The 23062-nt window shown below is 45.2% G+C and overlaps 1 protein-coding gene across 2 annotated transcripts in view; it reads left to right on the plus strand.

The window, feature by feature from the left end:
• Window positions 1–23062, plus strand: part of ACACA (acetyl-CoA carboxylase alpha) — a 113400-nt gene that overhangs the window by 46351 nt on the left and 43987 nt on the right. For both annotated transcript variants that reach the window (XM_061363376.1, XM_061363375.1), the window contains 12 exons: window positions 2716–2739; window positions 4943–5086; window positions 5670–5766; window positions 7072–7179; window positions 9087–9143; window positions 9456–9500; window positions 11897–11938; window positions 12097–12312; window positions 12715–12870; window positions 14568–14771; window positions 17213–17368; window positions 17735–17881. In XM_061363376.1, coding sequence (XP_061219360.1) covers window positions 2716–2739; window positions 4943–5086; window positions 5670–5766; window positions 7072–7179; window positions 9087–9143; window positions 9456–9500; window positions 11897–11938; window positions 12097–12312; window positions 12715–12870; window positions 14568–14771; window positions 17213–17368; window positions 17735–17881 — 1396 coding nt within the window. The remainder of the gene's footprint in view (window positions 1–2715; window positions 2740–4942; window positions 5087–5669; window positions 5767–7071; window positions 7180–9086; window positions 9144–9455; window positions 9501–11896; window positions 11939–12096; window positions 12313–12714; window positions 12871–14567; window positions 14772–17212; window positions 17369–17734; window positions 17882–23062) is intronic.

Here is a 23062-nt window from a genome sequence, read left to right on the forward strand (position 1 = left end):
ACACTTCCAGGACCCCCCTAAATCCCTGCAGCTCCGTGCTGAGGGTTGGATGTTAATTAGCCAGCAGGCAGCAGTGATGTGTTGCCGTTCCCTTGGCTTTGCCTGTTTCCAGAAGGGCAGGATCTTCCAGCAGAGCAAAGAAGGGGCTGTTGAAGGGGCAGCAAACTGAATGGAACGGCGATAATTTCATGCAAATTGGACTTGAGCAGCAGCTTCAGCTTGGCTGAATCACAGAGGGAGCAGAAGAATGAGGGAAGGAAAGAGGGAGAGGAAAAAAAACCCCAGCAAAATGTATGGTTTGAGGCATGTTTCACAGCCTTCTGTTTAGATCCTTCGACAGAAATGAAGAAACAGAAGAGGAATGCCACTGGTCAGAGCCAGTGGAATTGCTCTTTCTCCTGTGCTACTGCTGTTAATAACTACAAGTGGGTTATTCAGCCGACCTCTGCTGATTCCGCTTTGCTGCCTCATTTCAAAAGCTTTGCCCGGCGCTGGCACTGGCTCTCACAGCTTGCTCTCACCAGCAGTGCTTTGCATGCCTTGCCATCATTCCATAGGGGAGTGCTCCTGCTGGAGAAGAAATAAATAAAGGGAAGAAAGGGAGGGACAAGGGGAAACAAATCCTGATTCATCCCGGGGGTGCATGGGGAGCCAAGGGGATTTTGGCTTGCTTGAGCAGGAGGAGGGATTGTAAGAGAAGAAGCAGATTCCTGGTGAGATCAGCTTCCCTGGTCAAGAAGGGAGTTCAAATGAGACAGGGAGAAGGGCCGGGGCTGGTGTGGTGGGAAGGTTCCTGCTCCTGTGACCAGCTACATGGAGCTGGCTGTGGAGGATGGCGCCTTTACCCAGCTCCCAGCCCCTTGGTGCTGCCCAGGGCTGAGCAGCCTGGCTGATAGCTGGTGCTTTATGTTGAGGTGCAGGGGTGTAGTAGCTCAGTGAACCGCAGTGCCCTTTCACAAGGCCTGCTTGCACTGCAGATACCAGACCTCTGCCTCTTAGCATGCGTCAGGGACAAGTGACAGTGCAGCTCCTGTTACAAGAAGCCCTCTGCAGATACCATGACTTGTAGATAGAGAGCCAGCCCCACAGTGTGCAGCTTGGAGACTCCTCCATTCCATTCTGACATCCCCAGCCACTGGGTCTTCTGTTTTCCTCATTGCAATTCCTGCCATAGTCTCTTCAGCTCCGTACTGAGAGGCTGGAGATCCTGGAGCAGGGCAACAGGGAGCCCTTTCTGAGATGGAAAGGAACATTTGTTATGCTGGGGCTCTTTTCCTGTCTGTTTCTGAAAGCATCCCAGGGAGCACTGCACAAGTGTACCCAGTGTAGGAACTGCCAGGCCTCTCCAGACTGGTTTTCCCACCTGAAATAGATCACATGCAGCTTTCCCACTATTTGCCAAGCTAAACAATAGTCCAGAAGAAAGTCTCACACCCCCACCCCAAGGCCCCATGGCCCCTTTGGTCCTAACCACAGGCTCAGTGTCCCTCCCCACTGCCTCCAAACAACATTAAATACTATTTACCATTGAACAGATAGGTCTTTAGGTCATTTTGTGCTTTCTCCTGTATGGCTTAAGGGGATCACAGGAACTTTTCATGCCTCTACCAGTAATGTACCAAACACACAACCTTGCAGTGACAAAACCAGCTTGAGTTTAAAACAGGGGTGTTTAGCAGCATTAACCTGGGAACACCCTGTCATTGAATACTGAAACTTCATGGCCACGAACTTGGGGTCTTGCCTATGGACAAGGATGTTAAGGAAGTCTGTGGTTTGATCTCCTACAGTTTTCTATAGGGAAGGGGAGGGTGAATGTCCAGTTACATGCTCCCTGAAGCTTCGCTTTCCATCTGGTTGTGTTTGCTGATCTCTTTGTGCAAGCATCCTTATGCATGGTTTTGTTTCAGCTTAGTCTTCACTGTTTTGAACGTCAGATCGCGGCTGTTTTTACATCTTGCATGGAGCAGTATGCAGCCCTGTGCTTTCATGAATGTAGCATGAGCAGTTCTTCACACACGCTGGTGTGAAGATGTGCCCCTCAACTCTCTTCTGCCTCACGTGCATCGCTAAGCCCTGGTCTGCATGCAGATAAGGGAAGAGGTGGACTGACATGAAATGTTCTTATAAATAGCCTTAAGTTCTGCTTGTTGTTCTGGGTATTCAAGGCCTTGAAATGCTGAAAATGCCACGTGTTAAATGGTGTTCGTGCATGTGTTTGCTTTGTTACTGCCTTGTTGTGGGAGCCAGTGTGCATGGCTGCTTAATAGAGAGGTTTGGCAACGAGGATTTGCCTTGTTTTCCTGAACCTGCTGCAATCTTCCTGTGCGATATGGTCACTTTTAGCATCTGTGCTGTTTGCCCTTCCATCAGGGAGTGTAAACTCCCTGCTCTGGTCTTGCTTGTGTGCATGCAAAGAGCTTGAGGTGGGTCTGATGCTGTAGAAATGCTGGTACCTTGCAAACACGGCATGGTTTCCTGGGGTATGTTACCTGCATGTGTGCTCCTTCCCACGGCAGCCCTGCAGGCGAGGTCAGGTGGTGGGTGCCTTCTCATGGTCCAGGAAGTTGAATCCTGCCCCGTTCCTGATGGTTGGCAAATTTGGGGTTAGTAAAACTGTAAACTTGTTGCTGGTCTGTGGATCAGCTTGATGCTAGTTCTTGATGATGGCTGTCACTAACCAATCGGTAACTAACTGTGGTTGTTTGATTACAGAGGGAACATCCCCACGCTAAACAGGTATGGTACTTGTCATCTTTTAACATTTGAAAAGACAGACTAGAAAGAAGTAGCCTAACACTTAATGTTTTAACTTGTTTTGTTTTAGTGCCCTTACCTTTACTTGGGAAGCTTTCAAACATGACTCTTCTTTTTCCTTCCCTTTTGCTCTCCCTTTGTCTAAAACATGTTTTCAGCTTTTCTCTCCCCTTTAAAAACACCTTTGCATGCAGCAACCTTTGTCACTAAATTTGCCAGGGCACTCGGCTCATCTGCAGTATGGTACACAGCAAACTGCCAGCAGGATGCTGCTTGTAGGGTCTGGCTTTTGGGACTGGATTCCAGCTGTTGCCCCTCTGGTAGGGTGTCACAGGGAACCAGGCAGTCACTCCTTCCTGATAACATACCTATTGCTACCCTAGTTTCTGATAACTAGCTTCGAGGCTGTTCCACTTCCTTCCCACCATAGATGAATCTACATCCCAAACAGCTGACAGCATGTTTTGTTGTGTTTCGGACACTAATTTTTCCTCCTGTGTCTCAGTTGAAAAGTATTTCTTGTTTTAAATAATACATGAGAAATGTCTGCTGTCTCTTTGTTTAGTTACTGTTCTGTGGTAGTTTTTTGTATTGGTTGTAAGAAATGTACACCAAGGCATGTCCTGAAAAATATTTCTCTTTCCAAACATGAATACCTATTATTTATTGCTGCTTACAAGCCTATTTAGGGAAAAATAGTAAAAACAGGTTTGGAAGTCTCATGGCTCTTAATCAGAAATAAATTACGGGAGTGTAGAGTGACTTTAAGCATGGAGAGCTATTAATCAAACTGCTGATGTTTTAGACTCTTTAACAATGTGCTTAGGACCAGATCACAGTGGTTTTCTGTGTGTGGAGAGGAAGAAGTCTTAGTAAAGCTGGTAAGTAGCAGCATCAGCAGCCTCCAGTCCTCATCCCATTCTGCCTCCTGTTGTGGCACCAGTTGGGGAGGACAGAAGCTGAGCTCCATTAGTGCCTTCCTAAGCTCTGGGGAGAGCAAAGCGAGCACGAGTGTGCTGTTCTGTGCTGCAGAGCCCTGCCTTGTGCCAGTTCTGTGTTCCTCTCTCTTCAGAGCAGGTTTGAGGGTCTCACCGTGTTGCAGGGAGCTTTGGAAGTGGGTTCCTCAGTGGATGAAGATGACTCTGTAGTCATGTTCAGAAATGAGAAACAGTTATTAAAGTGAACCAAAGCCCAGTTCTTATAGGAGCTGAGTGATGTTCAGTATACTCAGGACCTTGCCCTCTGCCAGGAAGGAATGATGATCGTTAGGAAGTGCTGCTTCTGCTTTAAATAGAAGTCTCTTACTCAGTGCCTTCCTCACTTACGTAAGGGGTTGGTCCTGTATGAATGATGTGTGTGCTGTGCTGTACCTCAGTGCTTGAACGGTGGGCATCAGGCATGAGTATGACAGTAGTGAGTATCTGGAGCTCTGTTCTGTGGCCAACTGCTTGTACTGAGCAGCTGCCACCTTTTAGCAATCAAACCTGAGCAAAATAAATCAGGGGAGTTGCAATGTTTTTAAAGTATGGATTAAATTAGCTGAAGGAGTGCATCTGGTGAGTAGTTAAAGTGGAAGGCACTGTAATAGGACTTTATTTAATGGCAATTTCAGTGTCAGACTATAAACCCCTCTATTTCTGGCATAGGGCTTTAGGGAGGACACTGTACCACACTGCATTTGAGGAGCAGAAATTATGCTATGGCCAGAAAAATTGTGGAAGCTACGAGATAGCATGGGTACACTTGAACTTAATTGGTAAAAAATCACTAAACCTTTAAAATGCCAAAGCTTAGAATTATTGTTGTTTATCTCAGCGTTCCACCTGTAAAGCAAAACGTGCATACAGGAGGAAAACCACCTTCAGCTTTGCATAGCCAGAATTGACCTGCCATTGCAAGAAACTCCTTAAGGAATTCTGGTTTTAAAAGGTTATAACATCCTTTCCTAACTCCTTTAACTGTTCCTGTACACTGGGACAATGTCCAGGTAAGGGCATTAATGGTACCAAGGCATGCCAGTACTGCAGGTCTGGCTTGCTGAAGAAGCTAACAAATGATGCAGCACTTGTACTGGATAAACAGCCACGCTTCAAGTAGCCAAAGCATACGTGCACAGATCTTTATCCAGGGATGCCCTTCTCTCCCTTGTCTGTACTAACTCTTATCTTGTTGAATTGCCATTTAGAATGTCCTTCTCTTCCAACCTCAATCACTACGGGATGGTCCACGTAGCCAGCGTGAGTGATGTACTGCTGGATAACTCCTTCACCCCACCGTGCCAGCGCATGGGTGGCATGGTCTCCTTCCGCACCTTCGAGGATTTTGTCAGGTACGTGGGGCAGGGTGAGGGTTGGGTGTGTTCCCACCTTCCTGCATGGGCCCAGATGGAACTGGAGAAAACCTTTGTCTTGTCTAGAGTCAGGTTTAAACGGGGCTGGAGCTTGTGAGCGAAGTTCTGGGATTTCAGGTGGAAGTTTGTTTGGATCCTTGAGATGACAGCAGAAAGCTTCAGACTGCTGTAAGAGCAGTTTGCAACCAGGAGAATCAGCATCTTGAATCTCTGCTGATTGGGGATCATTTGTAGATGTGCTGATTTCCTCTAACGCTCTTGTTCACATGCGTGTAAGTGGGAGCATGTGGCCTTTATGATTTCAGTCTTGTAGGGGCGGGCAAAACCCACCCTACAGAACCTTTAGCAGTCGTGAGGGCCTGCAACCACAAGATCTCTGACTAATGTTAGAAGATCCAGGCTCTGCTTTGTTTAGAGGGGTGCTCCTCATCTTCTGAGTTTGTCCTGCACAGGGAAGGAGTTCCTTTCTCTCCCTTTCCCCTTTAGTGACATGATTTGTGGCTCTCAGTGCTGTGTGGCCTTGCAGCAGCGTCTTGACTAATACTCCTCTGGTGTATTTCAGAATCTTTGATGAAGTGATGGGTTGCTTCTGCGACTCTCCTCCCCAGAGCCCAACCTTCCCTGAAGCTGGCCATGCTTCCTTGTATGATGAAGACAAGGTACAGCAGTTTTTTTCTCTGGAGATTACTCTCAGCCTGGAAAGAGAAGGCATTGGAATGCCACAGTGACTGCAGGCTAGATACTTTTCACTGGTTCCAGTGCTGGAAGCAGGAGTTAAGAGCTTTATGTATTTATGTATGTGGTTCGTTTACTTGTTCCACAGCAGGTGATTCCAAGTAGGTGGCCATTTTCTGACTCTGTTCTAAAACTACAACAAAATCTCTTGCTCTCCGTGTAATTCTAGTTTGTAGCTTTTAACATCAGCACAATTACAGGATCCACAGCAGCGTAACTGAGAGTTTAGACCCACAATTAAGTGCATCGGGAAATTGAACGGCATATTCAACTGCCTTTACCTTGAGTCTGACTTATTTTGTGCCTTACACCCTTCCTAGTCACGTTGCCTTCAGATTCTTCCCTCTGTTCTACCTGTCAGCACTGTTTTGAGGAGGAAAAGATGAGAGGAACCTCTCAGTTTTTGCATTAATGTGGAGTACAGGTGCAGAGGGAGCAGATGGTTCATAATCCTTAGTAACAGAAGACCAGTTTCCCTTAGAGACACAGGTAGCTGCTCCACTGCTCTATCCTGCCCCCCAACAGCAGGAAACTCTGTGGGAATGCAGTCTGTGTCCAGAACAGGGCTTGGTTTTAAACTGATCCATTAATCTTGATGTGTGTGAATACTGTAGCCTTGTTCCAGAATATTACCACCAGCTTTAATGCCCCTAGATCTCTCTTTACCTCCCCCTCACCTCACCAAGGATAACTTCCTTTTCATACTCAGTTTTTCACAGTTAACCACAGGCTCTCAAATGCTGAATTTTTCATTTCTCAAAGCTCTAATGTAATTTGTGCTTCCACATTGTTGCATTTTGGTGGAGACCTGAAAGCACACGTTGTTTTGCTCCTACACTTTGAATTCACTTAATTTCATCACCTCTCTTGATGTCAAAGTCCTCTAATGTCCTGCCTGTGCTGTGTCTTATAAAGAAACTACCTGACCCTACACTCCTTCTGCATCCAGATGCACCACACTCGGGTTAGCCAAGCCAGATGTGACCATCAGAATTGGATTCTCCAAGTGAAGCTCCTGTTGTGGGCATTAACTCCTACTCCTGTGAAACTTCACATTTGTGAGGCTGCTTGGTCAAGGATTTCCCTCATGTTTTTCCTTGGTGCACAGCGTGTTCTGCTGAGGCCATTTCCCCATGGACATCTGTGTGTTAGAGCTGTGTTTAGGGAGCCTCTTTTGAGAACTTGTTGGTAACTATTTACTGATGGAGAATGTTTTCTTTCAATTGCAGGCTGCACGTGAGGAGCCCATTCACATTCTCAATGTTGCTATTAAAACAGACAGTGATGTGGATGATGATGGGCTGGCAGCCATGTTCAGAGAGTTCACACAAAGCAAGGTAAGTCACCTTCATCCTCTCCCTGTCATTGGTGCAGGATGGTTCTGTTTGCTTTGGGAAACAAATAAATGCAACAGTTACATCCTTCATTTACCCCATCTAAAGCCTTACTGCTGCTTTGGATGTAGCTGCACCTTCCTGAAGCTTCTGGACCGTTGTTTCTCTTTGCAGTGTGTTCTAACCCATAAGGTCAGGATTTCTGCCCTTTAATTTTTGATAGGGTAAAAGACCTTTAAGGTTTTAAATGCATCAGGTGAATCTTGATCTGTCTTCAGATACTCTGCAAAAATGTCCTGTATCCCTCTCCGTGGTGACACAGTTGTTAAAGGCATGGGAAGTGACATTAAAATGGTCTGTATTTGCTGTATTACAATAGTCTTAATGTACCTAAAGTTTGTCCTCTGTGGTGGTGGCATCCTGGAGCATCTAGTAGGATATTTCTGGCTCAAGGTGGAATTGATATGATGTGTTCGGTGCCTCTTCCATAAGCATGGGCCACACTGCTGCATGGGTGGTACCTGCAAGCACTGTGGGAGGACTGAGTGAGTAGCATCTAAAATGGGGCTAGAATCCACATGGCTTCAGCAGTTCCCTGTCTCTTTAAGAAAGGAATATACCCAAATATTAAAACTAGTTCTGCTTTTCATCTGCTTGATCATGCTCCAGGCGTTTTATGGGAGGGGATAAAAGGAAAGAGAGAGGGGGGCAAAAAATTCCAAACCACATTAAACTATCAAATAGGTTGATCCAAATTGTCCAAATAATCTTCCAGTCCCAGCATGTTGTGTGTGGTTTTTTTAATAGAAATTAGGATCATATACTTGTAAATGACTTGTGGAGGAGATTGAGGCAGTCAGTGTAAATGGAGTTTCTCCAGGTGCTGATGGCTAATCGCTCTGTAATAGCTGTGGACTTGCTGTGAGACCCACATTATTACGATGTAATCAGAATCCTGTTGCTATGCTGTTATTGTCTGCCACTTGTGGAATTTTAAAAGCAATAACAATTTTTGCTTTTTAAATCATGGCATTATTAAAGTTATTTTCTTCCTCTTGCCATGAATATAGTCACTGATGCTCATTTTCAAAGGGCTTAACCTTAGTAAAACATTTCAGTCTGTGCTGAAAGGGGTTGTTTTGTTCCTGCTCTGCCTCAGTTGTTTCGTTTTTGTTCTTCCTTTTTTCCATTGCTGTTGCTTTTAAATTGGAAAAAGGAGGAGAAAGGCAGAAGTTTTAGGAGCAGAATTATGAGATCTTAACACTTCAAAAGAGCAGTGATGTGGCAAATACTGACGGCAGCGCTCGTTTGAAACGTGGCTTAGTGGAATGTGAGAAAGAAGCAACCAGAATGGATGTTCCCTAATCTACTTGAAAGCCCCCCAAACAAATAACACCTTTCATTTCTCACCTTTGCAATATTGACACATCTGGCCTGGGTTGGCTGTGTGCTTGTTGTGCCAAAATCAAGTATGTGCTACCTCCTTCCTTGGGCTAGCTCCTTTAAACCTCATTCCCCATCGTTTTCCGTGCCTGTGCTGCGCTCCCTTCGCAAAGTGATCGTTGCAAAAAAGGCCAGCTTCCTTTGGCAAAGGAACAAGAGTGTTTCCTGCAAGACTTGGCTGTGACTCTTCTGTGTACTTGTTAGCGAGGCTCAGCTGGAATGCCGTGTTCCTGTGATTCGGTTACTTACCTCTTCAGATTTAATTAATGTATTTGCTGTGTGTGCTGCCAGACGGCCATCACATGAGAAACCCTACCTGCGAGCAGGCTGAAGCGGACTGGGAACTCGCAGCAGAGATGCAGCAGCTTCTGTGGAGCTTTTCCAGCTCATAGGAAGGCTTTGACATGGTTTTGACTGGTTCTGGTGCTGTTACTCCACTCACCTGCTTCCATCCTTGCCTTTCACAGAAATCAGTCCTGATTGAACACGGGATTCGGAGGCTGACTTTCCTGGTAGCACAAAAGGTATTTTGACATCTCCCGTGCCGCTCAGCACTCTTTGCTTTCTAGCTCATAATAGCTCTGACACTTTGTGTGTGTTTTCCCCCCATTAAAAGCTGTATTTAACTATATTTAGTTCTTTCTTCACTGGTTTTGTTCTCTAAAATCTGAAATGGTTTTGATGAATTTGCTTAAGAGAATGAATTTACAATTGTAACCATCCTTGCAGCCTTTGTGTTCTTGAATTAATTCGTTTTAATTTTCATCCTAATTGGTAGCTTTCTTCTGCTTTGTTTTTCCCCTTGTCTCCCTGTGTTTGTATGTTTCGTTTGTAAGGACTTCAGGAAACAGGTCAACTATGAGGTGGATCAGAGATTTCATGTAAGTAAAAAGGGCCTAAACCATGGTGGTATTCTTGACCTGAGGCCAGGAGACACGTAAATGACTCCAGGTTTCTCCTTTGGTTCTCAGTCCAGGTTGGACGGGGCTTGGAGCAACCTACTCTAGTGGAAGGGGTCCCTGCCTGTGGCAGGGGGTTGGAACTGGATGAGCTTTAAGGTCCCTTCCAACCCAAACCAGTCTGGGATCTATGATTTAATGCCAACGTTGCTGTCAGAGTTACGTGGAGTACTTAAACATCTCATTTCAAATACAGGATCAGGTCTTTTGCACTCAGGAGGGTCATTCACGTGCTCAAGTCTCTGTTGATACCTGGCTGAGCTCATGACTGCCACATTAATAAAGGGCTTGTTTGGTTTGGTGGTGTTTTGTGTTCTAAAATGCAATCATCAACTTAAATGCTTGTATTTCTTGCATAGTGTGGTGATTTCTTTAATCTTCTTCCTGGCTTTAACTCAGAGGAGTAGTTGAAGTGACTTGCTGGACTTCTCATAATAGCTTTGTGAGGTGGCAAATGTTTGATGCTCTTACTGCTAAGGATTACTTCTTTCCCCAGGGCTTGGGCAGCAGTGAGGGCCACTTTAACCCTGTTTTCAGTGTGGCATTGTAAGGTATCAGTCAGATTTTTATCCCTTGTGTATCTGCTTTACAACTCCGGAAATCATTAGGAGTCTTGAAGGTCCAAGAAGTCCCCCCTGTGCTCCACACACGTGGTTTAGCAAGCTGCACGAGAGGAAAACCAGCCTACAAACCAGTATAAATAGTGTTTGTACAAATGGGGGTATCACCACATGGAAATTGCTGCCACAGTACAGGCACAGACATGTATCAGTCAATGGCTTGTGTAGGAGATAGGATTCTTTGGAGAGGTGTTGGGGTCTTAAGCAAGGAAGTTCAGGCTTTAGGTTTTAAAACCAGGAAGTTTTAGATAAATGAATTGATATTTGAAAGTGAAAAATGAAAGCCTGTGAATAATGAATGTAGCATGTGTCAGTGGTCAGAAAGGAGGGAAGGGATAACAGGAGACATCCCTAAAAGCTTTCCCTGAGCTGCTGTTCAGAGCAATGGACTGCTGGGATGCTCCTCGTTCTGAAGCTGGAGGAGGCAGTGTGGTGTATCACGTGCTTGCAAAGTTTGTGGAGCACCTCTGGATCTCCTGTGAGTGTCAGTCTTTATTACAGCTCCTCTTCTATCCCGTTTATTACTGGACCAACTGTTAACTTAGCCAGGGCCTGGGCTTGGGTTTGTTTTTGTTTTAATTACAGTCTATATAATTAGTTCCCAGCATGTTGAGGTAATAGAGAGTTGCTCCAGCAAGCTTCCAATTTCCTCATCTCATTAGGTTTTTAACGTGATTATTAGTATAATAATCAACTGTGATGATTTCTGTTGTAGCTCTGCACATTCGGTGGTTTGCAGGGTGTCTGGATTGGCTAATTTAGGCAAATTATTGTGATTGTCTTGATGATGGTTGGTTGATTAGAACACAGCAGGGGGATAATTCTTCTGCCTGGGAAATGGAGCGCTCTTTTGGATTTTGGTACCCGAGCACTGAGAATTTTTTGTGTGTGTGCACATCTAATTATTATATTTGCCCACCACACTCGTCAAATGCCTTGAATAGCAATTACATTAGGGATAGAATGAGCATGGGTGATGAGAGGAGGAATTGGCAGCATGCAGAGGAGGACAGGTAGGAGGGATTTGGAAGAGAAGGGAGGAAACGTGGAAGTGGTAGTTTTCTCAGTGCAGTTGATGCTCATAGATTCACCTGATGTGCCTGAGTTATCAGGTGGGGTTTCTGTTACCACCAGTTGGTCAAAGTAGTCAAACACAGGTTATTTTGCTCAGCTGAGGTTGATCAGGTGAAGTTCTGAAGTTTCTTTATAGCAAGTAAGGGAGATGACTAGGTAGATTACAAGTCATAGTTTTCCTTAGGAAGAGAGTATTCCTAGCAGTAATAGTATGAAGAGAGCTATAGAATACACATTGTCATCGTGTGTGCATCTGCCTCCATGACAGAGTGTTAATATCATTGTATGGCTCCCAAACATTTCCACAGGAATCATAATCAAAATAGAAGTTTCCCACTGTTGTCTGGACAGTTCCCTGCTGTTGTCTGTTAATAATTATCCATAACAATAAAAACCCAGTCAGGTATGCTTTTTGCATTAGCACTGAAGACAGGTTTAAGCTTCCTCTGCTGTCTTCTGGAGGGAAACTTGATTTTCCACCACCCTTTGAGCTGTCGAGCACGTAGCTGGTAATGACTCCTGTCATCTGCTGTGCTGTGGTGCTGCCCAGCTCTGCCTGGCAGCACTCTGGGTAGAGCAGTGGGGTTACTCTGGGAGGGCTGACGCTGTTGTTTCTGTTTTCAGAGGGAGTTCCCAAAGTTCTTCACCTTCCGTGCCCGGGATAAGGTAAGTTGGGGGTTCCTAATAGTTGAGTTTGAGGACTTGCTCTTTTGCAGTTTGTCTTCTAGGCTCAGTGTTTCAGTTTCAACACCGCTCTTGGTGTTTCAGCTTCTTTAACCCACCCTCCTCTTTGACACTCTTTTCTACCTGTTTGCTGCCTCCAGTTTGAGGAGGACCGCATTTACCGGCACCTGGAGCCAGCTCTGGCTTTTCAGCTGGAGTTGAACCGAATGCGGAACTTTGACCTCACTGCCATTCCCTGTGCCAATCACAAAATGCATCTCTACCTGGGAGCAGCTAAAGTTGAAGTGGGAACAGAGGTGACAGACTACAGGTTCTTCGTGCGGGCTATTATAAGGCATTCGGATCTGGTTACCAAGGTGAGTCTTGACCATGCAAAGTCTCTGTTTTTACCTGTGCAGAGTGTGTATGTGTGCCCTCTGTTTGCTGGCTCTGCAGAAGCATGTCTTCGGGGACCTTGTATTCCTCTGCTTCAAGGAGATCTTTTGGTGGCCCAGGTGGCTTGTCAGGAGTCCTTGCATTTCGAGGCAGCTGCAGTTCCCCTGTGTTTCTCCTGCCCTGCACAAGGCAGCTGGGTGCACAGATTGGGCAGTGGGGGTTCTGGCTCTGTGATGGTGATGGATCTGCTTCAGGGTTGCACATCCTGCTGAAACTCATGTAACCTATTTTCACAGTCAACTCCTGCAGATTTTCAGATACTCTATTCTTGGGCTATGAGGTTTGGAGTAGAAAGTAAATTATCTGTTCACAATCTTTGGCAGGAAGCCTCCTTTGAGTATCTGCAAAATGAGGGGGAGCGGTTGCTGTTGGAAGCCATGGATGAGTTGGAGGTGGCATTTAACAACACCAACGTGCGCACGGACTGCAATCACATCTTCCTGAATTTCGTGCCTACTGTCATCATGGACCCATCCAAGGTAAGATCTCCCCCAGCTCCAAACTGCTGTTTTCATGGGCGTGACTCACCAGAATTAAATGGTTTCTTGTTGCCTTTTATTGCTATTTAAATGCACCTATTGATAGAGTACAGTTTAATACCCACTGGGGAGCGACAAGTGGCTTCTGCTCGCCACTTTACAACAGAAAGCACAGGAAACTGGGACCAGTGTTAAGTGGTAACGTGAAGGCCAGTTTAGTTATTCTGCAGATCCTGGAGTTTTGCTTTTCAGTGAAGAAAGTGGAGTCACATAACTTAACAGAGCCTGTTTGGCAGCGAGGAGGGAAGAGAGCTTTGGGTTTTCCTCTAATCTATGAATAAATATTACATGTAAGAGTCCAGAACTAGCAGAGCTCATATATTTAGTGGAGTAACACTGTCCTTCAGGCAATGCAGCTCTCTTCCTCTGTGGGAACCAAGGAATAGCTTATTAAAAGTATGTTTTGTATTTGAAGCGAAACTTATTTTTTCATTGTGTGTTTGATAGAAACAAGTTTAATAAGGTAATATCTTTAAATGCTCCTCTGTTTGTTACCAAAGTCCTGATTCTGTCCAAGTAAAACATGAGGTAAGTCATGAACTTAAAAAGAATTTGTCCATTCAGCTACAAAAAGTGCCTCATTTTCAGTCCCTGATACCAAAGCACAGAGATCAACATCATAACTAAACGAACCTTAAACCTTACAGATGCATAAATGCAAGTGTCAAGGCATAAAGCATGTTTCTGGTTAGCAGAAGCACTGCAAAGAAAGTCCCCGGTAAATTGTAAAGGCTACGTTTAGGGGGAAATCAACATTCTGTTCATGGCTACCCAAAGGTGAGAGCTGACCTTTCCTTATGAGAATCACTGGAAGCTTACAAAGATGACTTGGTTATCAAAATAAGTGTCTCTTGCTTGATGACTTTTACATCATGATTAAAAATTGGTGGCTTAAATCGCTTTGGAATAAATCCTCTCTTGGCACACCCAAAATGTTGAGGTTTGGGAAGTTCAGAAGAAGCCTGGATGCTCAGCCCCTGGAATTTCAGCTGCCCTTGGATGTGTACCATGACTTTTCCCTAAGCTGCTGTGGAAAAGAGACTTTAGTTTTTGAAAGAATGTTAAAACCAGCCTATAAATTGCCTTCTTTTAATATGCACCATTTGCCAACAGCACTATATTATCAAGTTTAATAGAACACCAGAAGGCCAAGCTCCAAGTCGTAATTGCTTTGGTGATTTAGAGCACCGTACCGCGTGTGTGGTGAAACATGATTATTGTGGTGCTACACAACTGTTTGTCAGGGGTTTCCTTTGCCTGCGTTTTGTTCTTAGCTGTGAACTGTGCCTGGAGGAGAGGCAGAGCAAGGGGAAGCGGTGGGCACGCTGTGCCATGCTGGGCTGTGATGTGCCATGAGGAAAAAGGGGAGGGATTGCAGTGCTGTCCCTCAACCTCACTAAGTCCCCAGGTTGAGTTTAGGTCCTGCGTATCTCAAGGCTCGTTGGGATGAGAACGAAGGGCACCGAGGCGCCACGGCAGCACTGGGCACGTGCTGCACTTTGGTGCTTCCATCTCTCCTCTTGTGTGATGTTCCCCCGTAACCCTTTGAGCAGGACCTCACAGCAGGGGGATGGAGGGGTGACCGAGGGGTGGATGCATCCAGAAGGGTGACTGGAATTCTTCTCCTGTGTTTTAAGATCGAGGAGTCGGTGCGGAGCATGGTGATGCGCTACGGGAGTCGCCTGTGGAAGCTCCGTGTGCTCCAAGCTGAGCTGAAGATCAACATCCGTTTGACTCCAACTGGGAAGGCGATTCCCATTCGGCTCTTCCTGACCAATGAGTCAGGCTATTATTTGGACATCAGCCTATACAAGGAGGTGACGGACTCCAGAACAGCACAGGTACGGTTCCCTATGGCTCTGTGGTTTCATGAGCAGATCATTCTGGGGGGAGATACATTCTACCTAGTGAAGCTAGAGGATCTTTGAATGGGCTAGAAGACCTTTGAAGGTCCCAACCCAAACTATTGTATGAAGCTCTTCTGTGGGGTGTGGTGTTTTCAGGCCATATAAAATTACCATTCAACTTGCCAAAGGAATGTAAAGCTAATCTTGCAATAGGTGTGTAGGTGTGAAGAATGCAGTCAGTTATGTGGAGTGCATGCCTTCTGATTGTGTTTTATGCACCTTTGGTCATTTGTACATCTGTTTTCCTCTGGCAGAGTGCTCAAAGAAGCAATAGAAAAGCAATTGCTGTTGGTGCTCATTCTGTAGGCTGTAATAAAAAATATTACTAATTATATGTTTCCCTGAGTAGATGGAGAAAATCTGTGAACTTGTCTTTTAAATTCTAAGGATACAAGGAATGACCTGGGTAGGATGATATAAAATTACTGAAGGTGCTTTTATATCATTTTTATGAAGCATAATGGGCTCTTTTGTAATGGCTGTGGCTATTCTGGTATTCCTGCTTTTCATGGCACAGGAATAGTGTGCTTAAGTGCAATCCCTACATATGCTAAAATCCATGGAGCATAGGATGCATGAGAAATATTTAAATACAGCAATGTTTACTTCTCCCTCTGTAATAATCTCTCTGCCATGCAGAAGCAGCAGCAGAATAAATCACTTGGGCACCATTAATGCTGAACACAAAGTGCTGAGTCACCTTTTCTCCTCCTCTTCTCCATTTAAATGTTTCCAGCAGGCTGCCTGGCCATACAGCCCATCCAGAGATCCCAGGGCAGATAGGGGCCGTGTGCTTTGCCTTGGAGTGGGGATGGGGAAAGAAAAGAGCATTTTCATAATCTCCAGTAGCTGAGCTTAACACTTGGTTCTTGTTAGCCATTTGTGAAGGTCACCTTTGCTCTTAAACTCTGTCTCTGATGAGCTTTATGTTTTTAAGCTGGGGAATGTACTTGTGAGTGTGCAGCTTTTAGCAACCTTCCCAGTGTTTGATCCTTTTTCCATTATATTAAACCAGGCTCTATTAAAAAAATGTACCATAGAAATTACTATGGAAAAATTACCATAGGAATTGCTGTGATTAAACTTTGAGTAGTTGAGAGGAAGGTTTGACTTGCAGAGCTTGAGGTGCTCGGTTTTTAAGTAACCTTGGTAAATGTTCCCCCTCGTGATGGAGGTTTATAGGATGGGTTTGGGTCTGTGTGGTTTTCTCCTGTGTATTCAGAGTTATTTTGAACTTAGAGCACTGTTCTGAAAGAGCTCAATCATTACTGCTGAGATGGGTGCTTTGACTTCTGAAGACTAGAAAAACAGATTCATCATGAAAGAGTGAATGACCCCATCTCTTGTTCAGTTTCTGTGGCACTGGGTGGTGATGCTCACATTTCCCAGTCACTTCCCACAGAACCATTCTGAAGCTTTCCAGAGATCCAAGAAGAACTGGGCTCCAAGTGTACTAAAAGCTCTTAACACAGGCCCTGTCACAAGCACTTGTTACCCTGAATAAATACTTCTCCCATTGAAGAAGCTGCTTCACAAAGGAAAGTCTGTGGAGACTGGAGAAAGCATGAACTACTATTTTTAATCTAAAACTTAAAATAGGCTTTACTTAGTGAGTTTTATCTTAGTGAATTCTTCAATTAATTCATCTTCAATTAGAAAAAGATGTGTTGCATGTAACATTAGAACTGATCCCTATTCTGTTTAAACCAAGCCTTAATCATACCACTTCTCAGGCGTGTTTCCATTAAGCAGCATTTGAACCATGTTGTCCCACTTAAGCAGCTCCTCCTGTTCCTTGGTTGCAATAGATTTCTTCCGAGTCCTGCCTGGGTGGAATATATGGTGCCACGAAGCATGGCAGTTGATAATTCATGTTGCTACTTGGGGAAAATCTTTTCAACTTAACAATATCAAAACTTCAAGCCAAATGACATATGCAAGTCTTGACCTAGCTGCCATGATCAGTCAGTGGAGATGCGGGTGCCGTGCTCTTCCACTGCATTAAATAACAGAGTTCTCCTCTCTTCTCCCAGCTATCACAATCCATCGGCATAGATACGGTGTCAGGGGAAATGCTGGGGGATGTGAAGTCGTCTGAGTCACAGAGGGGATGTGGCTCTGTTCACGTTGCTCTGATAGGGCAATAAGTCAGTGATACATGGATCCATGCAGTAATGGTCCACTCTGTCTCCAAAGGGTAGTAATGCATGATGAAATATAGTGTTACAGCCTGTGGGAGTATTAACATATTTGTAGAGCACAGAAACAAACCCGATCAGTCTGGAATATCTTGATGATATTTTGGTGAAATCTGTATGAAATAGGTGTATGGGACCAGTGGATGAAACAGTAATTGGTCTTGTTTTGTGTTGCAGATTATGTTCCAGGCGTATGGGGATAAACAGGGACCACTTCATGGGATGCTGATCAATACCCCCTACGTGACCAAAGATCTGCTGCAGTCCAAGAGGTTCCAGGCACAGTCTTTAGGGACATCATATGTCTATGACATTCCTGAGATGTTTCGGCAGGTAAGTGCTCTTGGGGCCTGGTGGGTAGCTCTAAACTTGTGTACCTGCAGAGCAGTGCTATCAGTTGCCATTCTTTGCTTGTCAGGGCAACAAGCAGCCTGAAGTGGCTTACAGGGTTTATAGGGCTGTGGATCAAGTCTGCTTTGGTAGAAATTAGGACTGTGGATGCACTGCTGCTGTAGTTCCATTAATAAGTCAAACAGCAGAAGCTGGAATGTAAACCAGAATAAGTGATACCCACGGACTGCTGTCAGTCAGATGGGGAGGGATGTTCTGGAGTGTTCTGTCTTGAATATTAAGTCTCAGTGGATGAAATAAAACTATTTGCAGATGGTCTTAACAAGAATTTCTCTTTCCATTGCCCAGTCTCTGATTAAACTCTGGGGTTCTATGAATGAACACGCATTCCTGCCAACGCCGCCGCTGCCTTCCGACATCCTCACGTACACCGAGTTGGTGTTGGATGACCAGGGCCAGCTCGTGCACATGAACAGGCTGCCAGGAGGAAATGAGGCAAGTTGCACTTTCTTTAATGCTACTTTTCTTCCCATGTCCTGCAGGACTTTGTGGTTTGGACTAAGTTTGACAATGGTAATGAAAATTTACCAACTAGGCACAGGATCTATTCATTCACTCTTTCACAGATGAAATCTCTCCCTTGAAAATGAGGTTTTTGTTTCATTAAAAATTAATACCTTCCATACAATGGGTATTTTAACCTCCATAGTAAATGATGATTCCATTTCAAACCCGTGCCTATGCTGGTTTTCCTTCATAATTAAAAAGCGCTCATTCAGCAATTCCAGGTACTTGGGGTTTGTACTGGAGCAAAATCTGTTTTACAAGCCTAAATAGAAATGTTTTCATTTGCTTAAAAAACAAAAAGTAAAAACGATTTTATGCTTTCCATTGAAATACTCACCCTGCAGCGTTTGTGTAGCAGGCACTGGCAAGGTGTGTGCAACATCCCCCTCTAGTGAATGATTTACTTGAGACTAAGAACCTGCTAATGCTATTGAGCTGCTCCTTCAGCTGGAGCACGAAGGGGCTGTTGTGGTGGGGTTTGCTGGTGTGTCATTCCACCAGCAGACCAAAGATGCAGCATTGAAATGACCAGAGAGTAAAGCTCACTGGTAGAAGATGTGTTTATTTCTTTTGCCAAGGCTAGGTGGGATTCAGTGAGTGAATGCTCCTGCTGTCATTTAAATCTGAACACTTCTAAGTGGTGGTATCATTTATTTCTACTTGGCATCACTGAACTAGCACCATCCTTTTCCTAGGTACGTCAACTTCAGATTTGCAAAAGCTCTGTTCAGAAACGTCAAGTATAGTGATGGGAGGAAATAGGGGTTTTCATCACTATTTACTGCATGTATCTTGTCAGGGGAAGGGTTTGAATATGATGTTTTCAGATTGAACCTAATCAGTAAATGGTGACTAGGAGAGTTCTGCGTCCTTGTCTTTCTCAGGCCTATAGGAGAACTGCTTTAACTAGTATAATTAAACCTGGAATGAGCTATTCCCTGCATTCTCAGCAAAAGCTGAGGCTGTGGTGCTGGGGAGGCTTATGCCATCATCTTTCTCTCTTTCTCTGTTCTCATTCAGCCTTTGAGTGGATGGTGGCTGGGGAAATAGTGAAGTCCCTCAGGGACGTAGCTCTGTTCTTGCTGAAATTACAAGCATAGAGCTGCCTGGGCATGAACATGTAGTGTTTACTCTGCCAGTATGAATACAAATAGTCTTATTATAAGAGATTCTGTACCCAAAGACAACCAAAAAAAAAAATTAGGAGGCTTTTTTAACCCTTGGTAGACTTAGTTATGTTCAATCTGTAAAGAAATTACATGGCGCTTGTGGTGCGTGCAGTGGTGTTATCTAAAGCACAGGTTCCAGCCCTGCCTCTGTGCCTGTTACGCCAAGGGGTTGAGTCACTGCAGAGTGAGATGGACAAGGGGGAAGCACGATGTTCCCCTGCATTTTTCAGTCTGGCTGCTGAAGATCCCTTCCTGTGGAGGTATGGACTGTAACATGCTTTATAATGACTTCTGGAATGGAGGTGAAATCCCAGCCCGGGGCTTGGTGTTCAGCCCCAGGAAGTGCCCTGTGCCTCCCTAGGGAGGCTCGTGGATGTCAGCCCAGCCTGACTGGAGCTGGACAAGTTGCTCTAGGACCATGTGCAGCTGGGATGAGGTTTGAAGCTTTGGTATTGAATTGTGTCACCAGTCACCACCACACACAATAGAGCTTATTCACAGCTGAGAGGAAGAGGTTCCAGCAGCAGGCTGAAGGACAGGTGACATTCAGGAGGCGACGAGCTGCTGAACAGGTTCATTCCTCTGTGCTGCACTTGCTTTATCTGGATGAGCTGACTTTAGGCTTTTATGGTTTAATTCCTTTCAGCTGAGGAAACCCATTTTCACAAAGGCACACTCCAGGTTCTCTTTCCAAAGGGGATGGCTGCAGGGGTGGAGAAGGAAGAGACAGGATGCTAGATAAATTCAGAGCATAAGCCTTTTCTTTGTTGAGGCTGTAAGTGGATCTGTTCTGCTTTTGTTTGAGAGTCAGTCTGCATGGCATCTGGGCAGAGAAATACAGCATCTTCTGTGCCAGGTAGCAAAGATCCCTGGGGTTATCCATCAAGGTGGAAATAGCTGGTAGCATTGCACAGGAAGAGGAGTCAGGCCACAAGGAGCAAGAGAAAATCATCGTCATCAGACTAGTTTGGGTTGCAAGGGACCTTAAAGCTCGTCCAGTTCAACCCCCTGCCATGGGCGGGGACACCTTCCACTAGAGCAGCTTGCTCAAAATGTGAATTGGTTCTGCACTTCTTCCATATGATGGGGACCATTCTCAAAACGTGGCATGTTTCCTTGGCTCTCTAAACTGCCTGCATTTCTTAAGGAAGAGTTTTGTCCTCAAATAGATGTACTTGACTTCAGAATGCGAGAAACCCCACATACACTGAAAATCACGTTACAGGGGAGATGATCACTAATATGAGTTTTTGAATTTGGATTTGCTAAATAAGTGCTGCGTATTATGTTATACAGCATTCCCCCAGCTTTGGTTAGTTAATGGTCAGTGCCAGTGGGATCTGTGCCTGAGATCCAGGGGTATGAACTGTTCTCAGGTCAGCCCCAATGAGCTGAGTTACTAAAGAGGAAATGTCTGCTGAAATCTTCTGGCTATGGTAAATCTAGCTGCTCTTCAGTGCATTTCACTGTTGTACTTGGTTTAGATCAGACTCAAACACAGCTATTCCCATTGGAAGTAGTGCCTCACCACTGTGGTACCAGCTGTTCTGAGGTAGGCTTGTCTTTCTTGCTGGAGCTCTGCTACACCAGTTATGTTTTCTGTCTGTGAGAAGGGGTCAAGACACTCTTCCTCTCAAAGCATTCAGCCAGGCTGAGTGCTCTGATTGTTTTAGCTGGCAGGGAAATGGAGAAACCAGCAGAAAATCCAGGAGATTTGTGGTCAGTGCATTCAGCAGGATGGCAGCAACTGCAATTCCAGGCCCTGCTCCAAGACGGGCAGAGCAGGAGCTGGGAGCTGAGTTTCTGCTGTCCTCTCGGAGTTCACAGGTAGCATTCTATAACCTGTCTGTGTTTGCAGGAAAACCTGAGAAATGGGAATTCTCAACAACTTTCAGAACACAAGAGGTGTTTCCCTGCTTAGCTCGCTGCCACTTCAGTGTAGCCCACCACCTCATTTGGCATTATCTCTTTGCTGGGAGTCTCAACAAAAGAAGCCAAGGACTTAATGGACCATGAAAATACAACTTGCTCTTTATTCCTACACAGTGCTTGCTCCTTCCGAGCAAGGCTCCTGCCTCTTGCCACAGTGCATGGGGAGCATGCAGTGCTGCTGGCCCTGCTGCCTGGAACACATCGCTAATGCTGGGCCTTCTTCCAGCCTCTTGTTCTCAGTGCAGCCAGAGCTCTGCCTGAAGCGCATCTGCTGTTTCTTTGGCCTGCAGACAGAGTCTCCTGCATGTTGCCTGGAGCTGTCTGCTGGATGGTTTCTGTTCTGGAGCCTTCATGTTAAGCTTGTGAAGTGTGTCCTGCTCTCTAATTGCTTTCTTTTTAGGAGTTTGGGGGGTTTTTTGGGGTGTTGGGTTGGCTTTTCTTTTGTGTGTGTCCCTTCTATTACTAGTCTGGCTGCTTTGACACCTCTGCTCATGTGTCAGACTCTTGTGATGAGCTCTGCCTGCTACCACAGGATTTCAGTAAGCCCACACCTTTGACAAGGCTGAATGTGCCATACTAAAAAGTGGAGAACGGTTTGTAAGTAATCTCGGAGCCATCAGCTATCAAAGGGAGCTGAAGATGACAGTATTTTATCAGCAGAACCAAACACCAGGTGATAGCTCCCTGCTAAATGCTCCTGAGTAAAGACTGAATAGACTTTGGGACAAATGGGGTATAATTTAGTGTACAATTGAGCTTATGAAGAGCTGAGGACCAGAGGTGGATGCTCGGCCTGACTCTTCAGATAGACACAGACCATTGGAAAGTACAGAGTTTATATAGGTGGGAAAAGTCCACTTGTAATTGTTTGTAATCTCACATATTTTAACCTTAAATGGCTTTGAAGAAGACTTTAAGAGAAGTCCCTGATTTCCCTCCGTAGTTACATGGCTGTGCTAAAAGGGGGAGATTTCTGTGTTACAAACGGTGTGAATACAGCAGTGAGCAGGACTTGGGGTGCAGAACTGCTGGTAACTCTTGGGTTTAAAGACTCCAGCTGTTGATTGCAGTGGCTCTGCTGGTGGCAGGACATGTAGTGACACCCCTTCAATGCCCATTGAAGGTGGCTTTGCTCTGAAGATTAGCGTATTACCTGAAGCCTTAATGTGAAAAGGTAATCCCCTCAGCCTGTGTAAGACTTGTTATTCTTGAGCTGGGCATTCTGATGGTTTCCTCTAGCACTTTATGTATTTTGACTACAATTTACCATGATCATCTGGCACTAGGACTGCAGCATCCGCTGATAAAACCCAACTCATCTTCAAGGGCAAGGAGAAAGTGAGGGCAAGGGAGTGCCTGGAGCAATGGCCTGTGTTACCCTTCAGCCCAGGCTCACGCAGTGCCCATGGAAAATGTCATTTTCCCTATTGGCACTAGATGTCACAGTTTTCCCTTCTCAGCAGCATGAAAATCAGCAATAATCCATGATCAGAGCTGGTTGCTGGCAGGCTGTGGGAAGGTTTGGACAGGTGAAACTCAGGACGGTGATGGGCAGAGGAAAAGTCCCTGCATGGCCTGGGGCTTAAAGTGCAGCTTAATGAATATTATACAAGCAAAGCTTAATAGTTGAACTGCATGTTCTGCTTTGTCACCCCATGTTCTTGTGGTTAATGACAGGCACAGGGTATCAAAACCCCTCTAATGTCACTCTGATGTATCTTTATCTGTCTGTAGCTTCACTGGGTGCAGACTATTTCAGCTGATGTTTTCAAGCCTCACACTCTGCCTAGGGAGAAGTTATTTACTGTTTAGTTTGGAAAGCTTCATCAAAAATGCTTTTGTTGGTGCAAAAGCTGCAGCGTTGTTCACAATCGACTTTGTGGGCTTGGAGCGGAAGCTTGCATTAGATAGAGAATCTGGTTTGGGTTCAGCGTTAGGCCTTTTGCTATCCCCAGGAGACACTGCACAAGCTTCATTCCTTGCAGCACAGATGTGTGTGCAGTAAAAA

This window comes from Neopsephotus bourkii, unplaced genomic scaffold (assembly GCF_033783945.1).
Source record: "Neopsephotus bourkii isolate Nb327-2 ecotype Australia unplaced genomic scaffold, CSIRO-AGI_Nbou_v1 NB_1154, whole genome shotgun sequence".
NCBI classification, from domain to species: Eukaryota; Metazoa; Chordata; class Aves; order Psittaciformes; family Psittacidae; genus Neopsephotus; species Neopsephotus bourkii.